General features: G+C 42.3%; 1 protein-coding gene across 8 annotated transcripts in view; it reads right to left on the bottom strand.

Annotated features, from left to right (window-relative positions):
- The window catches only part of LOC148774884 (acyl-CoA dehydrogenase family member 10-like), a 46299-nt gene that overhangs the window by 23828 nt on the left and 4024 nt on the right, over positions 1–18447 (bottom strand). For 2 of the 8 annotated variants that reach the window (XM_088828187.1, XM_055405194.2), the window contains exons 1-5: positions 17151–17243; positions 6619–7402; positions 4488–4646; positions 3251–3408; positions 702–770 (exon numbers count right to left, since the gene is read on the bottom strand). In XM_088828187.1, the coding sequence (XP_088684313.1) occupies positions 702–770; positions 3251–3408; positions 4488–4646; positions 6619–7302 (1070 nt within the window). In that variant the 5' untranslated portion in view covers positions 7303–7402; positions 17151–17243. Of the gene's footprint in view, positions 1–701; positions 771–1763; positions 3214–3250; positions 3409–4487; positions 4647–6618; positions 7403–9628; positions 9976–11946; positions 12090–17150; positions 17351–18447 lie in introns of those variants that run through there. The other 6 variants (XM_088828189.1, XM_088828188.1, XM_088828190.1 and 3 more) reach the window with 6 other exon arrangements.

Raw genomic sequence — 18447 nt, 5'->3', positions numbered from 1 at the left:
TATGCTATTTTTTTTCTTCTTTCAACTACTCTAAGTTTCACATTTTTCATAATTTAAAAATTGAGAAAGAAGACACAGACTTAAAAAGCATTGCAGGGACTTCCCTGGTGGTACAGTGGTTAAGAATCTGCCTGCCAATGAAGGGGACATGGGTTCAATCCCTGGTCCTGGAAGATGTCACATGCCATGGAGCAGTCAAGCCTGTGTGCCATAACTTCTGAAGCTCACATGCTCTGGGGCCTGAGAGACCCAACTACTGAAGCCCGCTCCCTAGACCCTGTGGTCTACCACAAGAGAAGCCATTGCAATGAGAAGCCTGTGTACCACAACTAGAGAGTAGCTCCTGCTCTCTGCAACTAAAGAAAGACCGAGTGCAGCAACAAAGACCCTGCACAGCCAAAAGTCAATCAATAAAATTATTTTAAAAACATATTACAAAGCAACTTTAGAAGTTTAGAAAGCCACAATAAAAATAAAACTAAGAAAAGCAAACAACATGCAACTTGAAGGAAATATATTTCTAGGATGTTTAAAAAAAAAAAGATGTTTTCTACCAAACAGGAGGTTCCTATAAAATCTCTTTTCTCTTCTACCCAAATTTTATTTTTCTATACTCTAGAAAACTGAAATTAGAATTATTATATGGGCTTTTCTCTTCTGTACCTTGAGCATACAACATAAAAAGTAAATCTGGACATTACCTTGAATCTTCACAGAGGTGAAGAACTTTGGGCACATGGGCTCCAGCATTTACAAGGGCTTCCATCATCCTGCCAAGAAAAATGAATGAACTTCTGGCTGAAGTGATGAAATTTTCTTGAAATTATTTTTCTGATTTAAAAATTAATAAATGCATAAATTAAAAAGGAACTCTTAAAAAAATTCAATTGACCAAAGAAGGCAAGGAGAACAAAAAAACAGATGAGATAAACAAAAAATGGTTCATTTACAGACCTATGTCAAACATACCAATAATTACATTAAATTTAATAGAATAAACATTCTGATTAAAAGATGAAAATTGTCCTACCAGATAGAAACACAAGACCTAATAGGTACTGTTTATAAGAGACATTCTTTAGGGACGTGCCTAGTGGTCCAGTGGTTAAGAATCTGCCTGCCAACTCAGGGGACACAGGTTCCATCCCTGGTCCAAGAACTAAGATCTCACGTACCTCAGAGTAATTAGACCCACACCCCAGAACTACTGAAGCTCACGGGCCCTATATAGAGCTCATGCTCTGCAACAGAAGAAGCCACTGCTACGAAGAGCCTGTGTACCACAACAAAGACCCAGTACAGTCAAAAATAATAAAATAAGTAAATAAACTGCATAAAAAATGCTTATGTGTGTGTGTATATACACTAAATAACTGAATCACTTTGCTGTACACCAAAAACTAACACAAGTAAATCACCTATACTTCAGTATTTTTTAAAAAGTAGAGGTATTCACATAATGAATCCTCCAGTTTCAATAACTGTCAATTAAAGGTCATGCTTCTTTGGGCTAAAGCCCCACTAACAAAATTCCAAAAATTTCCAGCCTCCTAGTGGCTTAGACAGAGAAAAGAGAAAAAACAATCTCCTGAATAAAATTAGGTGACATGTTCTTAGCTAAAATAATTTTGGAAAGTCATACTTGTAATTTTAAATGTCTCAAGGCACTCTGATGGGGTGCTGACTTGCCAGCCCAGGGGTGAGGCTGTGGAGGCTGGAGACAGAGAGCACACCCACCCCACACAAACACACTGAGAATTTACCTGAACTCCCTCTCTACTGCATGCATGGATGGAAGAAGTGTCCCCGGGGGTTTCTTCCTCAGAATCAGATGATGACTAGACAGCTTGACATAGTAGGTGGGATTTGACTGCCCATGATAAAACTGAAGGAGTGGGCCTGTAAGTTTGAAAGGAAGGAAAACTCAAACCAGCTCTGGAGGACAGATGTGGACAGAGATTCTTTCTTTCTAAGGAGTACTGTACATGGACATAGAGCATCCTGATTTGGAATGCACTGTAAGGAAAGCTTCTCCTCCCTGGGTACCAGACATGACTGCATCCCAGGCACACCCCCCACCCCAGCTTCAGTCCAGAATGTCACGCTGCAGTGTGGCAAAGGCCACTGGATTTACACCACAACAATTTTCACTTTCACGGGTATTAAGTTTCGTCCATCTTGCCAACTCCTGCACCATAAAAAAAGCTTTATAGTTCTGTTTATTAACCACAAGCACAGTCATGGCAACCCATCTTGTTAAATGGAATACTTTAAGCCAAGGATGAAAAGTGCCCTTGTGTGTCCCTCACCCCATACTCGGCCACACCACACCTGACACTGGTGTGACAGCTGAAAGGAGCTATGCAGAGGCCTACAGCTCAAACCAAAGCAGCTTTGGGCAGATGTGATTTCCTGTCACAAAGATTAAACTTTGAGCTCCCTTGCAGAAACAGTCTAATTAACCCTAGTCTTACAATGATATGAACTCTACACACAGATTTGTTTCACTTGGTCAAAAGAGTAGGAAATGGGAGTTTGTCTGAATTGGCTCAGTTCAGTTCAGTTCAGTTGCTCAGTTGTGTCCGACTCTTTGCGACCCCATGGACTGCAGCACGCCAGGCCTCCCTGTCCATCAGAGTTTGGGACTTTACCCAAACTCTGGTCTGATTCAAAACGGTCCCTCAACTCTGTAGAGGCTCTAGGAACAATCCGATCACTAGAAAACATCCTCACATGAAGTTACATGCAAAGAAAGAGAACTTTCAAGGATCAAACAAGGGAGGCCAAATTTTATGCCCAGGTAGAAGTTTCTTCAAAAGCTGTTTTTCTGAGGGTGGAATGTGAAAAATGAGACAGCAACCAATGAAGAGATGGAGACACATTTTCTCACTTTAAACTCCTCCAACTTTTAAGTCACCTTCACAAAACAGGCTGTCATCTCAAAAATATCAGAAAGACCCAAACACCCCAGGCACATACTGCAAGTTCTTCTCCCCCAGGACAGCTGTTTGCAGGTGACTGCTGCCACGCCACAGTCTCACGTGGAACAAGGGCCAAGTACACTGGGGACCCATAGCAAAGGAGGTCAGTGCTTCTTTCCAAGCAAAACAGAGCAGCACCCAGGTCTGCAGGGCCCAATGGATATTTTCTTCACCACATGGCATCTTTATCTCCAGCATATTCCTCTAGGATAGAAAGTGAGAGCCAGGCTGAAAGCCTAGCCTCTACCAAAATGCAGAGACTTAACTACCTGTGACTTGGGTCCCCAGTAAGTCTTTGAGGTACTTCTCCAAGGAGTCTTTGGGGATTTCCATTGTCTTTCTCACAAGGCGAATGTTTGCAACAGCCATTCTTGATGGAAATCCCAAGAGTTTCCAATTCCTTTATTGCAGTCTCTGGGTCATGAACCTGGTTTCAAAAAGAATATTGAGCATGGATCCCCAGACAACCCTGACCTCTCCTCCTGCCTTTTCTCTAAGAGAGTAAATTTTTAGAGAGAAATATTTTTAAATAGCCTGAGCAAAGACTTGAGAGCCAGAAAGTCAGCTGATGAGAAAGCCTCAGAATGAGTTTCCTCCTTCCATTTACTACCTAACCACGTGAATCTTTCTTATCTGCTGGGAAGAGTGACGGTTAAGTGTCCATGATACTCCCTTTGGCCAGGAGGACAGAATATTGTACTTTAGTGTCCACTCTGTCCCTATGGTCCAGTTAATCATGAAAACCCAAACGCAGAAAGCTGACAGAGACCCCTTCTCACATGGTTTCTCCTGCTTCAAAGCACTGGGACGTAGTCCGGGTGCTGGTAGTTTCTGGGTCCCCACCCAAAACAGCATCACCAGGTCAACCTATCACCTGAACCATCTTAAGTCTGCCATTCACCTCCCTGTGTCTTCTTCTTGACTGCCTTCTTAGTATGTGTGTGTCTTACTTTTTATTGAAAATACAAGTGACTAATCACCTAAATGTCATAATTAAAAGGTAAAAAGACTGTGGCAGCAAGGGCAAAAACTACCAGAGGCGACTGACTCAAGTGTAAGAGGACTGCACAGAAATGCTTACACTAGGACTCCCTCGTGGTATGATGGGTAAGAATCTGCCTGCCAATACAGGGGACACAGGTTCGATCCCTGGTCTGGGAGGACTCCACATGCCTTAGAGCAACTAAGCTGGTGCAGCACAACTATTGAACTTGTGTTCTAGAGCTGGGGAGCCACAGCTACTGAGCCCACATGCTGTAGCTACTAAAGCCTCCATGCCTAGAGCCCATGCTCCACAACAGGAGAAGCCACAGCAATCAGAAGCCCCTGCATGGCAATGAAGATTAGCCCCTTCTCGCAGCAACTAGAGAAAGCCCACATACAGCAACAAAGACTCAGCACAGCCAAAAATAAATAAAAATTCTAAAAAAGAAATACACAATTGTCTGAAGCATACTTACACTAGTGCCTGGGGCACAAAGGGGTTCAAAAAACAGTGACCATTACCTTAATGGTGTGAATACCAAGGCCGGCAGCTGCTTTTAGATTTGGTCTAAGATCATCAAGAAAGATGGACTCAAAAGGCTGCCAGCCAAGCCACTCCAAGCACAGCTTATACATCCTGGGGTCTGGCTTGCATACACCTTCCAGGCAGGGTTCTACTACCTGAGGGAGGGGCAGGAAGGAGAGATAAATGTCCCTAAAAGTGGTGTTCCCATGTATACCCTGGTATGTTTTTTTGAAAAGAAGAGCAGAAAAAAGACAGTGGAGGTTTGTTATAACAAATAACTTAAGAGTGTCATAATATAAAATGATGTTGCTTTTTTAACTGGAGTGATTTGGAAATACTGGGATGCAACCTGAGGGAAGACTCAGAAAACCAAAGTTCTGGTTCAGACATGGTGAGTGACCTTGTACCAGCAGTGAGGCCATGAGGGACTGCAGGTTCATTGTCAGGAAAATGGAAACACTGATAGCCATCTTACCCATCTTAACAGTAGCTGGGAAACTTAGTGAAACTGGAATGTTTCAAAACTAGGTATTGAGGCTGCACAGGACAAAAGAAAAGCTGCACATTTCAGATTTAGGGAAAGTATTTTATGGTTTTTTCAAAAAGAAAGCAGTATTTACTGTTACAAAAGAAACAAGACTTTAATGTCCATATTTCAGAAGTGAAAAACAAACAGCTATACTCAACCTAGACAGATAAAGCCCACAGAAGGGCTGACACCAAAGAGATCCTCAGTGGCAGAAACATGGTTCCTTTCTTTCTTTTTTAAATAATTTTTTAAAAAGACTTTTGATGTGGACCATTTTTTAAGTCTTCATTGAATTTGTTACAACATTGCTTCTATTTTATGTTCTGGTTTCTGGGCCAAGAGGCATGTTGGATCTTAGCTCCCTGACCAGGGATGGAAATCATTCCCCCCACATTGGAAGGCAAAGTCTTAACCACTGGACTTCCAGGGAAGTCCCAACACAGTTCCTTTCATGCAAAGAGCCTCCTCTATTCTGACAGCCTTGCCTCAAACTGTATCCAGTTCAGAACTGGTGGGGGGCATCTGAGGGTTCAGGAGAACCCTGAAAAGCTGTCTCAGTGTCAGGCTACCTCTGATCCAGCGACCCTTGGAAGTCCTCTGACATTGCCCCCAGGGCTTGATCTCCTGTAAGCAGGTCTAAAACAGCCATAGAGGCCTGTAACCAATACCCTCTTGGTCTGTCCTAAGAATAGAACTAAATCTCACTCACTCCTGAATTGACCCTTGCTCTCCAAGATCAAGGACAAACCTGAGTGCCCCTCCCTCTCCTCCAAATTCCCACTGTTCAAGGTTGGAGAACTGCCCTTTCAAGTAAATAAATGTCCTGAAAAAAACTGGACCTGTCTACTTACCCTTCCCCGTCTCCTTATAACTTGAATGAGCAATTAAAAAAAAAGACAAAGACTGCTCCTTCTAAAGAAAATGTCCACCATGGGCTGTGGAGAAGCCAAGTGTTTCTAATCAACAGGCGACCTGGCAGGAAAGGAGCACAGCTGTACCAGCTGAGAGAAGAGGAGAAAGGGGAGCAAACGCAGGGGCTCTGGGTCATGTCTGACGAACAGACACCTCTTCCCATAGGTGATTACATGTAGGGAAGTGAAAAAAAACTCTTGAGGTTTAAATTGGATGAGATCCCTGGCCTTCTCTTTGTTCTGTTTTGCAAGATGAAAAAGTTCTAGAGATGAGTTTCATCACAATGCGAATATACTTAACACTAATTGAACTCTACAGTTAAAAATTGCTAGGATGGTAAATCTTATGTTCTTTCACAATAAAAAAAATCTTGAATTTTAAAAAATATTTATTTTTATTTATTTCTTTGGCTGCACCAGGTCTTAGCTGTGGCACCCAGGATCTTTTTTTTTTTTTCCAGTTATGGTATATGAACTCTTAGTTGTGGCAATGTGGGATCTGGTTCCATGACCAGAAATCCAACCCGGGCCCCCTGCATTGGGAGGGTGGAAGCTTAGCCACTGGACCACGAGGGAGTTGAGTTCAGTTCAGTCGCTCAGTCGTGACCGACTCTTTGCGACCCCATGAATCACAGCACACCAGGCCTCCCTGTCCATCACCAACTCCCGGAGTTCACTCAAACTCACCTCCATCGAGTCGGTGATGCCATCCAGCCATCTCATTCTCTGCCGTCCCCTTCTCCTCCCGCCCCCAATCCTTCCCAGCATCAGAGTCTTTTCCAGTGAGTCAACTCTTCGCATGAGGTGGCCAAAGGATTGGAGTTTCAGCTTTAGCATCAGTCCTTCCAATGAACACTCAGGATCAATCTCCTTTAGAATGGACTGGTTGGATCTCCTTGCAGTCCAAGGGACTCTCAAGAGTCTTCTCCAGCACCACAGTTCGACTCTCAAGAGTCTTCTCCAGCACCACAGTTCAAAAGCATCAATTCTTTGGCGATCAGCTTTCTTCACAGTCCAACTCTCACATCCATACATGACCACGGGAAAAACCATAGCCTTGACTAGACGGACCTTTGTTGGCCAAGTAATGTCTCTGCTTTTTAATATACTATCTAGGTTGGTCATAACTTTCCTTCCAAGGAGTAAGCGTCTTTTAATTTCATGGCTGCAATCAGCATCTGCAGTGATTTTGGAGCCCCAAAAAATAAAGTCTGACACTGTTTCCACTGTTTCCCCATCTATTTCCCATGAAGTGATGGGACCAGATGCCATGATCTTCGTTTTCTGAATGTTGAGCTTCAAGCCAACCTTTTCACTCTCCTCTTTCACTTTCATCAAGAGGCTTTTGAGTTCCTCTTCACTTTCTGCCATAAGGGTGGTGTCATCTGATATCTGAGGTTATTGATATTTCTCCCGACAATCTTGATTCCAGCTTGTGCTTCTTCCAGCCCAGCGTTCCTCATGATGTACTCTGCATATAAGTTAAATAAGCAGGGTGACAATATACAACCTTGACGTACTCCTTTTCCTATTTGGAACCAGTCTGTTTTTCAGTCCCCCTCAATTTTTTAATTAAAGGAAAATGGGGGGGATGGGGTTTCCCCGGTGGCTCAGTGGTATAGAATCCACTTGTCAATGCCGGAGACATGGGTTCGATTCCTGGCCTGGGATGATCCCACGTGCCCCAGAGAAACTAAGCCCTGTGCCACAGCCCTAGCACGCATGCTCTGCAACAAGAGAAGCCACCGCAATGAGAACCAGCAGTAGCACCACCACCACCCGCTCCCCGTACCTCAAGTAGCACTCCCCGCCCCAGACATAACTAGAGAAAAGCCCGCATGGCGACAAATACCCAGCACAGCCAAAAAGAAATAACATTATATTTTTTAAAAAATGAAAGAAAATGGATGAAAATATTTTTGAATGTCATATATGCTTCAGCAGATATATATATATATATATATATATATATATATATATACACACACACATATATAGTCCTATAACATTGAACAGGTCAGAAACGGGCCCCAGTGATGACACAGATCATAGGAGTGGTTACACTATCTTTACCCCCATCAAAAAAATTTTTTTTGTCTTATAGCTTTAGAAAACAAAAACATAAACCATGTTCTTGAGAAAAAGGATTTTCAACACTCTAGGTCTCTTGCAGAACAAAATTATGAAAACTCATCAGAAAAGCTGCTGGAAAGCACATGCCAGGGCATCTGTGAAGTCTGAATGAAATCCATTGTGTTAAAGAAGCTCACAAGTCCTTAAATAGTAGAAAGGCCCAGTGTGAGCCTGGCCAACTTATTTATCCCCATAGCCGCACTGGAGGGGAGCAATCTCTGAAAATAATCACAGTGTATTGAATACTTACCTATCTGCCAGGCACTCTGTAAAGAGCTTTGCATGTATTATGCTGTGGGATCCACACAGCCACCCTAAACAAAACTGCTGCTTATGAACTACTGATGAAGAAACTGCAGTTCAGGGAATCAAAGCTACTACCCATAGCAAGCTGCAGAGACAGGGTTCAAATCTGGCTGAGGTCCGTGAGCCCCTAAAGGGAAGGGTGCTTGTAGAAGGGTGGCGCTGTGGACAAGCCAGGAAACTAAGAACTGAAGTGGGTAAGGAGCCAGGCAGGGATGTACAGGGAAGAGACTTTATTTCAGCAGGCTGTACACACAGAGGAATGAGGATGTGGGAGGTGAAAAAGAGTATTAGGTTGGGTGCTTAATCTCCCATATTTGTGCCTGTCATCCGACTAGATTTCATGTTCTAAAACAGCACTATCCAACAGAACTTTCTATAATCATGGAAATGCTATACTGCCCAGTCCGATATAGTAGCCACTAGCCACATGTGGCAACTGACCACCTAAAATGTGGCAAACATATATTCCAGAGGGCAGGGCTTATGTCAGTCACATTGAACACAGTAGCCCTTCACACCTGGCTGGTGCCCAGCACACAGTCACTGCTGTGTAAAACTGTGTTTTCTGACTGAATTAAGTTTAAGCCAGTCATCTATCAATAATTCCTATTTGTCCCAGAATCATCATATACTTCCTTTCAGGAAAATGGAGAGTCTTTCACAGAAGTAACCTCCTGGCACAGAAGGCCATCTCCTGACTCACAGTCTTCCCAGGTACTTCAATAGTCTAGCCCTTTTTGCACTGTCCCATATGGTGGGATGATTTACATTTGAGTTGCAATGAAATAGAATTCAGCTCCTCAGGGCCACTAGCCACATTTCAAGCGTTTAACAGTCATGTATGATAGTAGCAAACATACTAGACATTTCCTTTTCTGCAGTAAGTTTGTTTACACAGCGCTGGTCTAAGGATTAATGCCATAGAAATAGAGGGCAAGGGGGTTGGTCTTTGAAAAGGTCAAAGGGTGAGGGCTGATAAAGTGCATGTGTTATCTAATGACTAAGGTTCAAGTCCAGATGAAAAGGAGTCTCTGAAGCTGAGGTTTCACCCAGTTATCAAAGCCCATATCACTTGCTCACAGCTCAGTGATACTTCGCAAGTCCTCTTTCCCACCTATCATGTCTAATCCTAACTCAGTCAAACTGTGTGAATAACCATCCCATCCACTCAAGACCTACTGAGAGGCAGCGTTAATGCTGCATCCTAAAGTAAAGACAGAGACTTGATTCAGATTGTTCTGGATCCCTCGCAGCTTACCACATCAAACTGTTTCCAGTCCAGGGGCAAAAAGTTCTTCCCATTAGGAAGATAAAAATTATTGCTCAAGACTGCAGCCTGAAGGCCTATAGCCCAAATCTGAGTTATGGCCTCAGTCATCACTGGGAACTGCTTTGCCACTCACTCACTGGTCAGCAGAGAGAAAAAGGAGTCTACGGGCACGGAGGTCTTTGACTAAGATTGGAGGTAGGGAGAGAAGAGAACCAGCCATCATATAGAGTAAGAACAGCTTATCACCAACACAGAAAAACACATATTCTATGCTTCCTGTCACTACCCCAGGCCTCTGGCTTGCTGCCAAAAGGAATTTTCTCTTTCAGCCCTGGTGCAGAACTTTGCATATAAGGTTGTAAAACATGAGTCATTAGGGAATGGAGCTATTTACATCAACATTCCAGTTAAATGAGTTTTGTAAAATAAGTATTTATTTATTTGGCTGCATCGAGTCTAGTTGTGGGATGTGGGCTTAACTGCCCTGCAGCATGTGGAATCTCTTCTGGGACCAGGGATTGAACCTGCATCCCATGTTGCTAGGCAGATTCCCTATTACTGGGCCATCAGGGAAGTCCCTAAATGAGTTTTTCATTTCACTCACTCACTGTCAATTTTTAAAAAGATTCAGAAGACTCTCAGAAGATACATTAAACTCTAAAAGTGAATTAAGCAGATGTAGAAGACTCTTGAGAGTCCCTTGGACTGCAAGGAGATCCAACCAGTCCATTCTAAAGGAGATTGATCCTGGGTGTTCATTGGAAGGACTGATGCTAAAGCTGAAACTCCAATACTTTGGCCACCTCATGCGATGAGCTGACTCACTGGAAAAGACTCTGATGCTGGGAAGGATTGGGGGCGGGAGGAGAAGGGGACGACAGAGAATGAGATGGCTGGATGGCATCACCGACTCGACGGACATGAGTTTGAGTGAACTCCGGGAGTTGGTGATGGACAGGAAGGCCTGCTGTGCTGTGATTCATGGGGTTGCAAAGAGTTGGACACGACTGAGCGACTGAACTGAACTGAACTGAAATGAATTTAATTTTTATTTGATTCCTTTTGGGAATTCAGAAGACATTTGATGATTCTGCATTGCCTGAGCTTCACCATTATGCATTGAAGGTCAATTTCTGATCACTTTCTGTGTGTCCAAATTCTGTTTGGGTTTTGAAAACTCTTACTTTATCATATTTCAAAATCTGCAGTGGCAAGTCTGCTATTTTATACACAGACACACACACATATTTCACAACAGTTTCATGTTGTTGCTAAGTTACTCAGTCATATCCAATTCTCTGTGACCCATGGACTGCAGCATGCCAGGCTTCCCTGTCCTTTACTATCTCCTGGAGTTTCCTCAAACTCACGTCCATTGAGGCAGTGATTCCATCCAACCATCTTAACCTCTGTTGTCCCCGTCTCCTCCTGTCCTCATCTTTCCCAACAGCTTTATTGAAATACAATTCACATATCACACAGCTGACCCATTTAAACTGTAAAATTCAGTGCTTCTTAATATATTCATAAAGTTATACAACCATCACCAGAATCAGTTTTAGAACATTTTCATCACCCTAAAAAGAAACCCATATCCACTAGTAGTCACTACCCATTTGGCACCCCCACCACCCCAATACTCCTAGACCTAGAAAATAACAACTCTATTTTCTGTTTCTAAAGAAACAGATTTACCCGTTCTGGATACTTCATATAAGTAGAACTGTATATTATGTGGGTTTTTTGTACTGGCTTCTTTCTATCACTTAGCATAAGATTTTCTATGTATATTTATATATTTAAATACAAGCTTATTTAAATATTTAAATTGTAAAAACACATAACATCAAATTTACTATTTTAAGCCCTCTGAGTGACATTAAGTACATTCATTGTTGTGCAATCAAACCTACCATCCATCCACAGAACTTGACTATATTTTAAATTATATTTTAGCAGGGTTATTGTGAAAGTATGTGAGTTAATATAAATAAAGAGCTGAGAACAATGCATAGTCCAGAGAAAGGCTCAATGTTATCACTGCGTTAAACAAGCTTTCTGATCAAAGCCATTATGTAACAATTCCAGCTTCATATAAACAATAGCTTATGGAGGGACTGAGTATATAATATTTTTATTTTTCATTCATGCAGTTAAAATTGAGTACCTAGGGATGGAAGAAATAGCTTAAAATCTTATAAGGGGTTATCAGGTTTTCTCTTCTTTATTTTTAACCAATTTAATGGATGAGTGTTGCATCCACTATTCCAGACAAAAATAATACAGAAAGTATGTTTATCACTCACAATTTCAGAGCAAAGGCTCCCAAATTCTTGTAAGAAATCTTCTGTTGTTATCTCTGCCCTCATAAATTTCATCCAGGGCCCATTTTCGCCACCGGAGATCAAGGCCTTCACTATAGTTCCAGAAGGGATATGTACCTCCCATTCTACCAGAAATAAAACACATGGTAAGTGAAACGATATGCGGACAAACAGCTGAAGTTTGGGGAGCAGGGTAATTACCATACAGGTTCTGTGGTGTCACTGCAGTGCCAGGTGGGTTCTGTTGGGAATTCAGAGAAATTCAGGAAATGGAAAATCTCAGCCTTAGACCTCCCAGGGAACAGCAGTAACAATATGTGTGGCTGAGGGGACACTGCTGCCAAGCACCAGTGCATGCCAGCAGCTTGAGACGATGCTGGACACTACATTATGACTTTTCTTCCCTGGTCTCTTATTAGCTGGTTCATATGTATTAGGTCACTCATATGATCCTGGCACATGGTAAGGAAGTATATGAGGGAATAAACCAGATTTTGACACCACTCCAAAACAAGCCCTTCATTTTGTAGGCTGTAGTAATCCTTCAGGGCAGTGTAGCCGGTACACTGAAACATTCACTTGGGGGTGTTGTTTTGTAGAATAAAGAAGAAAATTTTGGTCCACAGAGAGCTAAGGCAGGGGGTGGTGGATCAGTATTGTTTCTACTGTGAGCATTTGTATGGGAGTTGCTTTTTTTTTTTTAACAAAGATGTTTCTTTCTACAATACAGCTGCTATGGGGCAAAAATATATATAGCATTCATAATGATATCTAAGACCTAGTATACTTTATACATTTTCTTTTGATAAAGCAGTACCTTGCATTGGAAATATTTCAGACAATATAGAAAGGCTTAAAAAAGAAAGTAAAATCACAAAGCAATTCCATTCTTCAGAAATCACCAATATGACCAACTCAGAATGTTTTTTGAGAACAGCACAACTTATAAAACTCAATCCAAATAATAATACCTCTTTAATTTTAAAACTAAAGTTAGAGCAATTTTTAGGATCTTAAGAGCTGGCAAGCATGCAAGGAAAGGGGCTCTCCTATGCTGCTGATGGGGTGTAAATAAGCACAGCCTCTATGGAGTGCAACATGTTATTTTAAAATGTTTATTTATTCATTTGGCTACACCAGGTCTTAATTGTGGCACAGAGGATCTTCACTGTGGCAGGTAGGATCTTCAATTTTAACAGGCCAACTCTTAGTTGTGGCATATGGGATCTAGTTCCCTGAACAGGGATCGAACCTGGGTCCCCTGCATTGGGAGCGCAGAGTCTTAGCCACCAGACCACCAGGGAAGTCCTGAATACAATCTTTTAAATGTACATTTACATTTGATGTGGTAATTCTGCTTTCAGGAATTTCTCCCACAGGTGTATTTATAAAAGTAAGCAAAAATTATGTACATGCCTATTGGGCTCATAACAAAAACTAGAAACTTATATGTATGTTAATAAAGGTCTGGTTAAATCAACCATGGTACACCCATATAATGGAATACCATGTAAATGTTAAAATGTATAAACTAGGTCAAAGGTCAGAAAATTATGGCCTGGGGCCAAATCTGTCTCCCATCTGTTTTTTTGTAAATAAAGTTTTATTGGAACACAACCATACCTACTTGTTTACTACTGGCCAGGGCTGTTTCTGGTTCTAACACTAGAGCAGAATAGTTGTGATAGAGCCATTATGGCCCTGAAAGTCTATCTAGTCCTTGACAGAAAGAGTTTGCTAATCCCTGAACTAGACCTATGCCTACTGATGTGGAAAAGTTGCAAAGATATTATACTGAGTCAAAAAAAAGGAAAATGTACAGAACAGTTTGTACAGTATGATTCAGTTTTGGTATGCACGTTTTCCACACACACACACAAACACACACACCCATTCTCAAATACATAGATTAAATTTTTTGAAATATAAACAATAAACTTTTGACAGTGATAACTAATGAAGTCTGGAACTGACTGAAAAGTAGTGGAGGAGCAAGCAGGAAATTTATCTTCATAGTTTATATACTTTTAGAACTGACTATTCAATAAATGAAACTGCCATAATGAGTTTCTATAAGGAAAAAATTTAATTAAATCTCTTTTTCATACCACCACAGAAATTCCCAACAGATTAAATACCCAAATCAGAAAAAACTCCAGAACAATACAGAACATCTTTATTTGAATAGATTTTCTTAGCCAAAACTCATAAAACTCAAGGCATAGAAAAAAAAAAACAGATGATTTTCTTGATATCAGAAATGAAAACTCTTGTACAGCAAAAACATTATCATAAAATAAAAGAGAAGCCCCAGAATAGAGAAATATTTGCATGTGATATGACAAATGTTTATTATTGCAAATCAACAATAAAAATGAGCAATTCACAGAAAGGGAAAACTGACCAATTAATATACAATAAAAGCGTTCAACCTGAATATTAGAATAACATACAGAGGGAGAAAAACACATGGAGATAGCCTTTTATCCATCACACTAACAAAAATTAAGCAGTCTGATCATATGACACTCCCTGAATGGTATGCTAAAATGTTTGGGCTGTACTTTTAATTTTTTGTGCACACTGATTTTATAGTAAACTAATAGCTGAAGTCAGGGCCTTGTTAACTTTCTGAGAAGAGCCACAGATGGACACTATGTAAATGAATGAACATGGCTGTGTTCCAATACAACTTCATTTTTATGGATACTGAAATTAGAATTTTCTATAATTTCCACATGCCACAGAATAATATTCTTGTTTTGAAATTTTTAATTATTTCAAAACATAAAAACCGTTCTTGGCTGATGAATTATACAAAACCATACAACAGGCCAGATTTGGTCCACAGGCTGGCTTAAATGTAAAAAAAGTATGCCATTAGAGGTGATCTGAATTCTAGTACTTGCTGCTCTGGTGACCCTTGATATGGGTCATTTTGTTTTATCTGGGATGGCAGTTTTTAAATATTGATTTATTTATTATTGACTGCATCATGTCTTACTTGCGGCAGGCAGATCTCTGTTGCGGCACTTGGGGTTATATGCCCTGAGGCATGTGGGGTCTCAGTTCCCCGACTGAGATCAAACCCAAATCTCCTGCATTGCAAGGCAGATTATTAACTACCACTGACCACCAGGAAATTCCCATAGGTCTTTTTAATGAATAAATAACATAAGGAGTTCCAATCAAGAAAAACAAGGAGAAAGTAGAAGGTATTATTATTTTCTTCTTATCCATCCAACAAACCTTTACTGAATGACCACCTGAACCAGCTCTGAGCTGACACTGGAAAAGTGAAGTTAACACATCCCAGACCCATGGTCCCCAATTCTAACTGCCCCACAGAGGAGATAGGAACACATCCTATAGCCAGCTAAAACACCCCTTGGTGTTAAGGTGAACTGGAAAGCTGCTATCCAGGGACATTTTGCCAGGGAAGGAGGTCAGAGGAGTCTTGACAGAAGAGAAGTCAATAATAACAACCATCATCTGATTTATTGAGGACTCAAAGATTTCAGGCACCATGCTGAACACCATACCATTTAACTTGTCGTTAAAGTACAGGTAGGATTTGAGCACACAGAGGAGGCAGGGAAGGGTAGCTGCCAGCAGGTGGAACAGAACTTGCAAAGGTGCAGGGGTGCAGATGTGTTTAAAGAACATCAAGTGGTCCATGAAGCTGAAATGTGGGCACATGTGGGAAGTTGTGTGGCACAAGGGTATGTGGGCTAATTGTAAGAGGCCCCTAATGCCAGACAAAAGATTCCCAACTTAATCTAAAAGACACAGTGCAGGCACTCAAGGATTTGAAGCAGGAGAGTGAAGGGGTAAGATGTGTGTATGTGTGGGGTTTTTTTTGGCATCATGTGGGATCTTGGTTCCCCGACCAGGGATCAAACTCTCACCCCCTGCAGTGAAAGCATGGAGTCCTAACCACTGGACAGCAAGGGAAGTCCCAGATGTGTGTTTTAGAAAACTAATTCTGGGAGCTGTGTGGAGGGTAGTGCAAAAAACCCAAAGGACCAGAGTCACAGAGAGGATGCAGGTGGCTGATATGATTTCAAAGGTAGAATAAGTCGGGGATTTAAACTTGGGTAGAGGCCGAGGGAGTGAAGAGAAGCAAGTAGCTTCTCAAGATATTCTGGAGAAAGTCAAGAAAACTCCTGCCCAGTGATCTTTATGTTTCCAAGCAGGAAGGATTGGGGTAGGGGAGTAGAATGACTCAGAGAGTGTGGAACAGGCCTGGGGTAAATGCAAGAGGAATATAAGTGGAGGAAAAGAAAAGCTGAGGGCTCAGCTCAGGGCTGAAGCAATTAAAAGGAAACAAAAAAGGCTCACCTCAGCAGTTTGTTCACCCGGGTAATTTTTTGACCAAGGTCACAGAAAAACTGAACTTAGGTTGACTTAGCATGGAGAACTGCCCAACCAGCCAGCAGTACAGGTCAAAAAAAAAGGTCCTTCTCAATTCCTGCTGGCTGGAATGATAACGTGACAGCAAGAGATGAAGCAGCCAGCAGAGACCATAAGGTAAGACTGGAAATGAACAATACCCATAGCAGAACGACACTATAAAAATAACCCACGGCTCTGATATCACATAGCAACATACTAGGCCAGACCACGTACCTAGCTTTCATATACAAAATAAATCAGCTTCTGCCTTCTTCAGTCACTGTTCCGTTAGGAAGGACAGATAAAGAAATGATCAGAACCTAGAGGTTTGATTTTATAGTAACAAAAGCCGGTACAGATGGAGGTTGGTGGAAGAGGAAAGACTGCAATCAAAGCAGGGAGGGGAGATTAGAGCATTCAGAAGCAGTTCTCAGGGAAAGGTAATTGAATTCTATCCATAACAATAACAATGACAGCTCGTCATTTATTGAGAATTTCAGATGAGCCAAGCACTCATTCTGCTCATCGAGTGCTTTCTATGAATGATCTCACTTAATGCTCCCCAAACACCAAAGAGGTACGTACTATCATTAGCATTAATCTGATGAGGAAACTGACTCAGAGAGGTGATCATTTGCCCAAGATCCTCAGCAGCACTAACTGTTGCTTGGAATTTGATTCAAGAGCAAGAATAGCACCCACTGAGACACACTGTCATCTCCCCTCACCACCCTCCTTTCCTCCACCCCCACGCACCCGTCTCCAAAGGTGAAGGAGAATGAAGAGCTCACCTGCAGCCACTCTCCCTGGAGAAGGGAGCAGAACTCTGCCCATGTCAAAAATCACTGCTCTGTAGGGGCCGCCTCCAGAATGTGTCCGTCTCCAGGCTCCCGGGTGCCTGCCACGGACATGTGTCAGGAAGGCCGCCCTCCAAGCCCGGGGGAGCTGGGAGGACTGCAGAAGCTGCCTTAGGCACATGTTGGGGCCAAAGCTGTGAAGCAGAAACAGGACATGGTTAGCCTTCACTGCCTCCAAGCAGACCTCCGTCCTGGCACTCAGGGTGCCACCAGCACGTCTACTCTGACTTTCAACCAGCATTTCAGACACAACCAGAGCTGAACTCGGTGTCTCTGCCCTCCATGACAACTCCTCAGTCTTCCAGCCAGACACCTCCATTCTGGTGCTTGGTGTGACTGGTCATTCCTCCCAAAGCTCTCCATCTTCTCTCTTCACTCCCACTGCATGATCTCACCCACACACCTCTGCAACAGCCTCCTAAGTGGTCCCCTTGCCTCTTCATTCAAAATTGCAAATTTGATTATGTTCTGCTGCTGCTGCTGCTAAGTCACTTCAGTCGTGTCTCTCTGTGACCCCATAGACGGAAGCCCACCAGGCTCCCCCTTCCCTGGGATTCTCCAGGCAAGAACACTGGAGTGGGTTGCCATTTCCTTCTCCAATGTATGAAAGTGAAAAGTGAAAGTACCCCCATTTAAAATCTCCAGTGACTCCCCACTGTCCTCAACATAAACTCTCAGCTCCTTAAGCTGCCTGAAAAGGCCCTCTGAGAACTTCTTCTCCCCTCTGGGCAGCAGCTCTCCTTTGTACTTCACCTTAGCCTGGGTGATCTCGACACTCACATCCACAGCAGCTTCACTGAACATATGATGCCCTCCTCCTGTGGCCCGGGCTTAGCATATGCTGTTTCCCTGGCCTGAATGCTCCCTTCCATCCATTACCTGGATAACTGCCCATTGTCCCTCAGGTTGTAGTTTGCTTGTCACTTCCTTCATGAAACCTCTTCTGGCCACCAGATGAGCAGTCTCTCCTGTACTCTCTCAGGGTACCCTGTACTCACCTCCTCCTAGCACTCACGATGCCACCACACTATCATCCCTCCTACAGAGCAGGGCGATGACCTCCTGATCTTCACTGCCTCTTTTCTAAACTTTCAACAAGTTCTGGGAAAAATATAACATACACACAACAGGTACATGTATATATAGATACATAAACATTTTCACACGAATAGACATAAATGTGGCAAAATGTTAATAGTCTCAGTGAAGAGCCTGTGGTGAAAGGTATATG

The sequence above is a fragment of the Moschus berezovskii genome, chromosome 19 (genome assembly GCF_049115385.1).
Source record: "Moschus berezovskii isolate FMDL1 chromosome 19, NW_MosBer_1.0, whole genome shotgun sequence".
NCBI classification, from domain to species: Eukaryota; Metazoa; Chordata; class Mammalia; order Artiodactyla; family Moschidae; genus Moschus; species Moschus berezovskii.
Note: the sequence above shows the minus strand (reverse complement) of the source record. Positions and strands in the feature narration are given on the sequence as shown.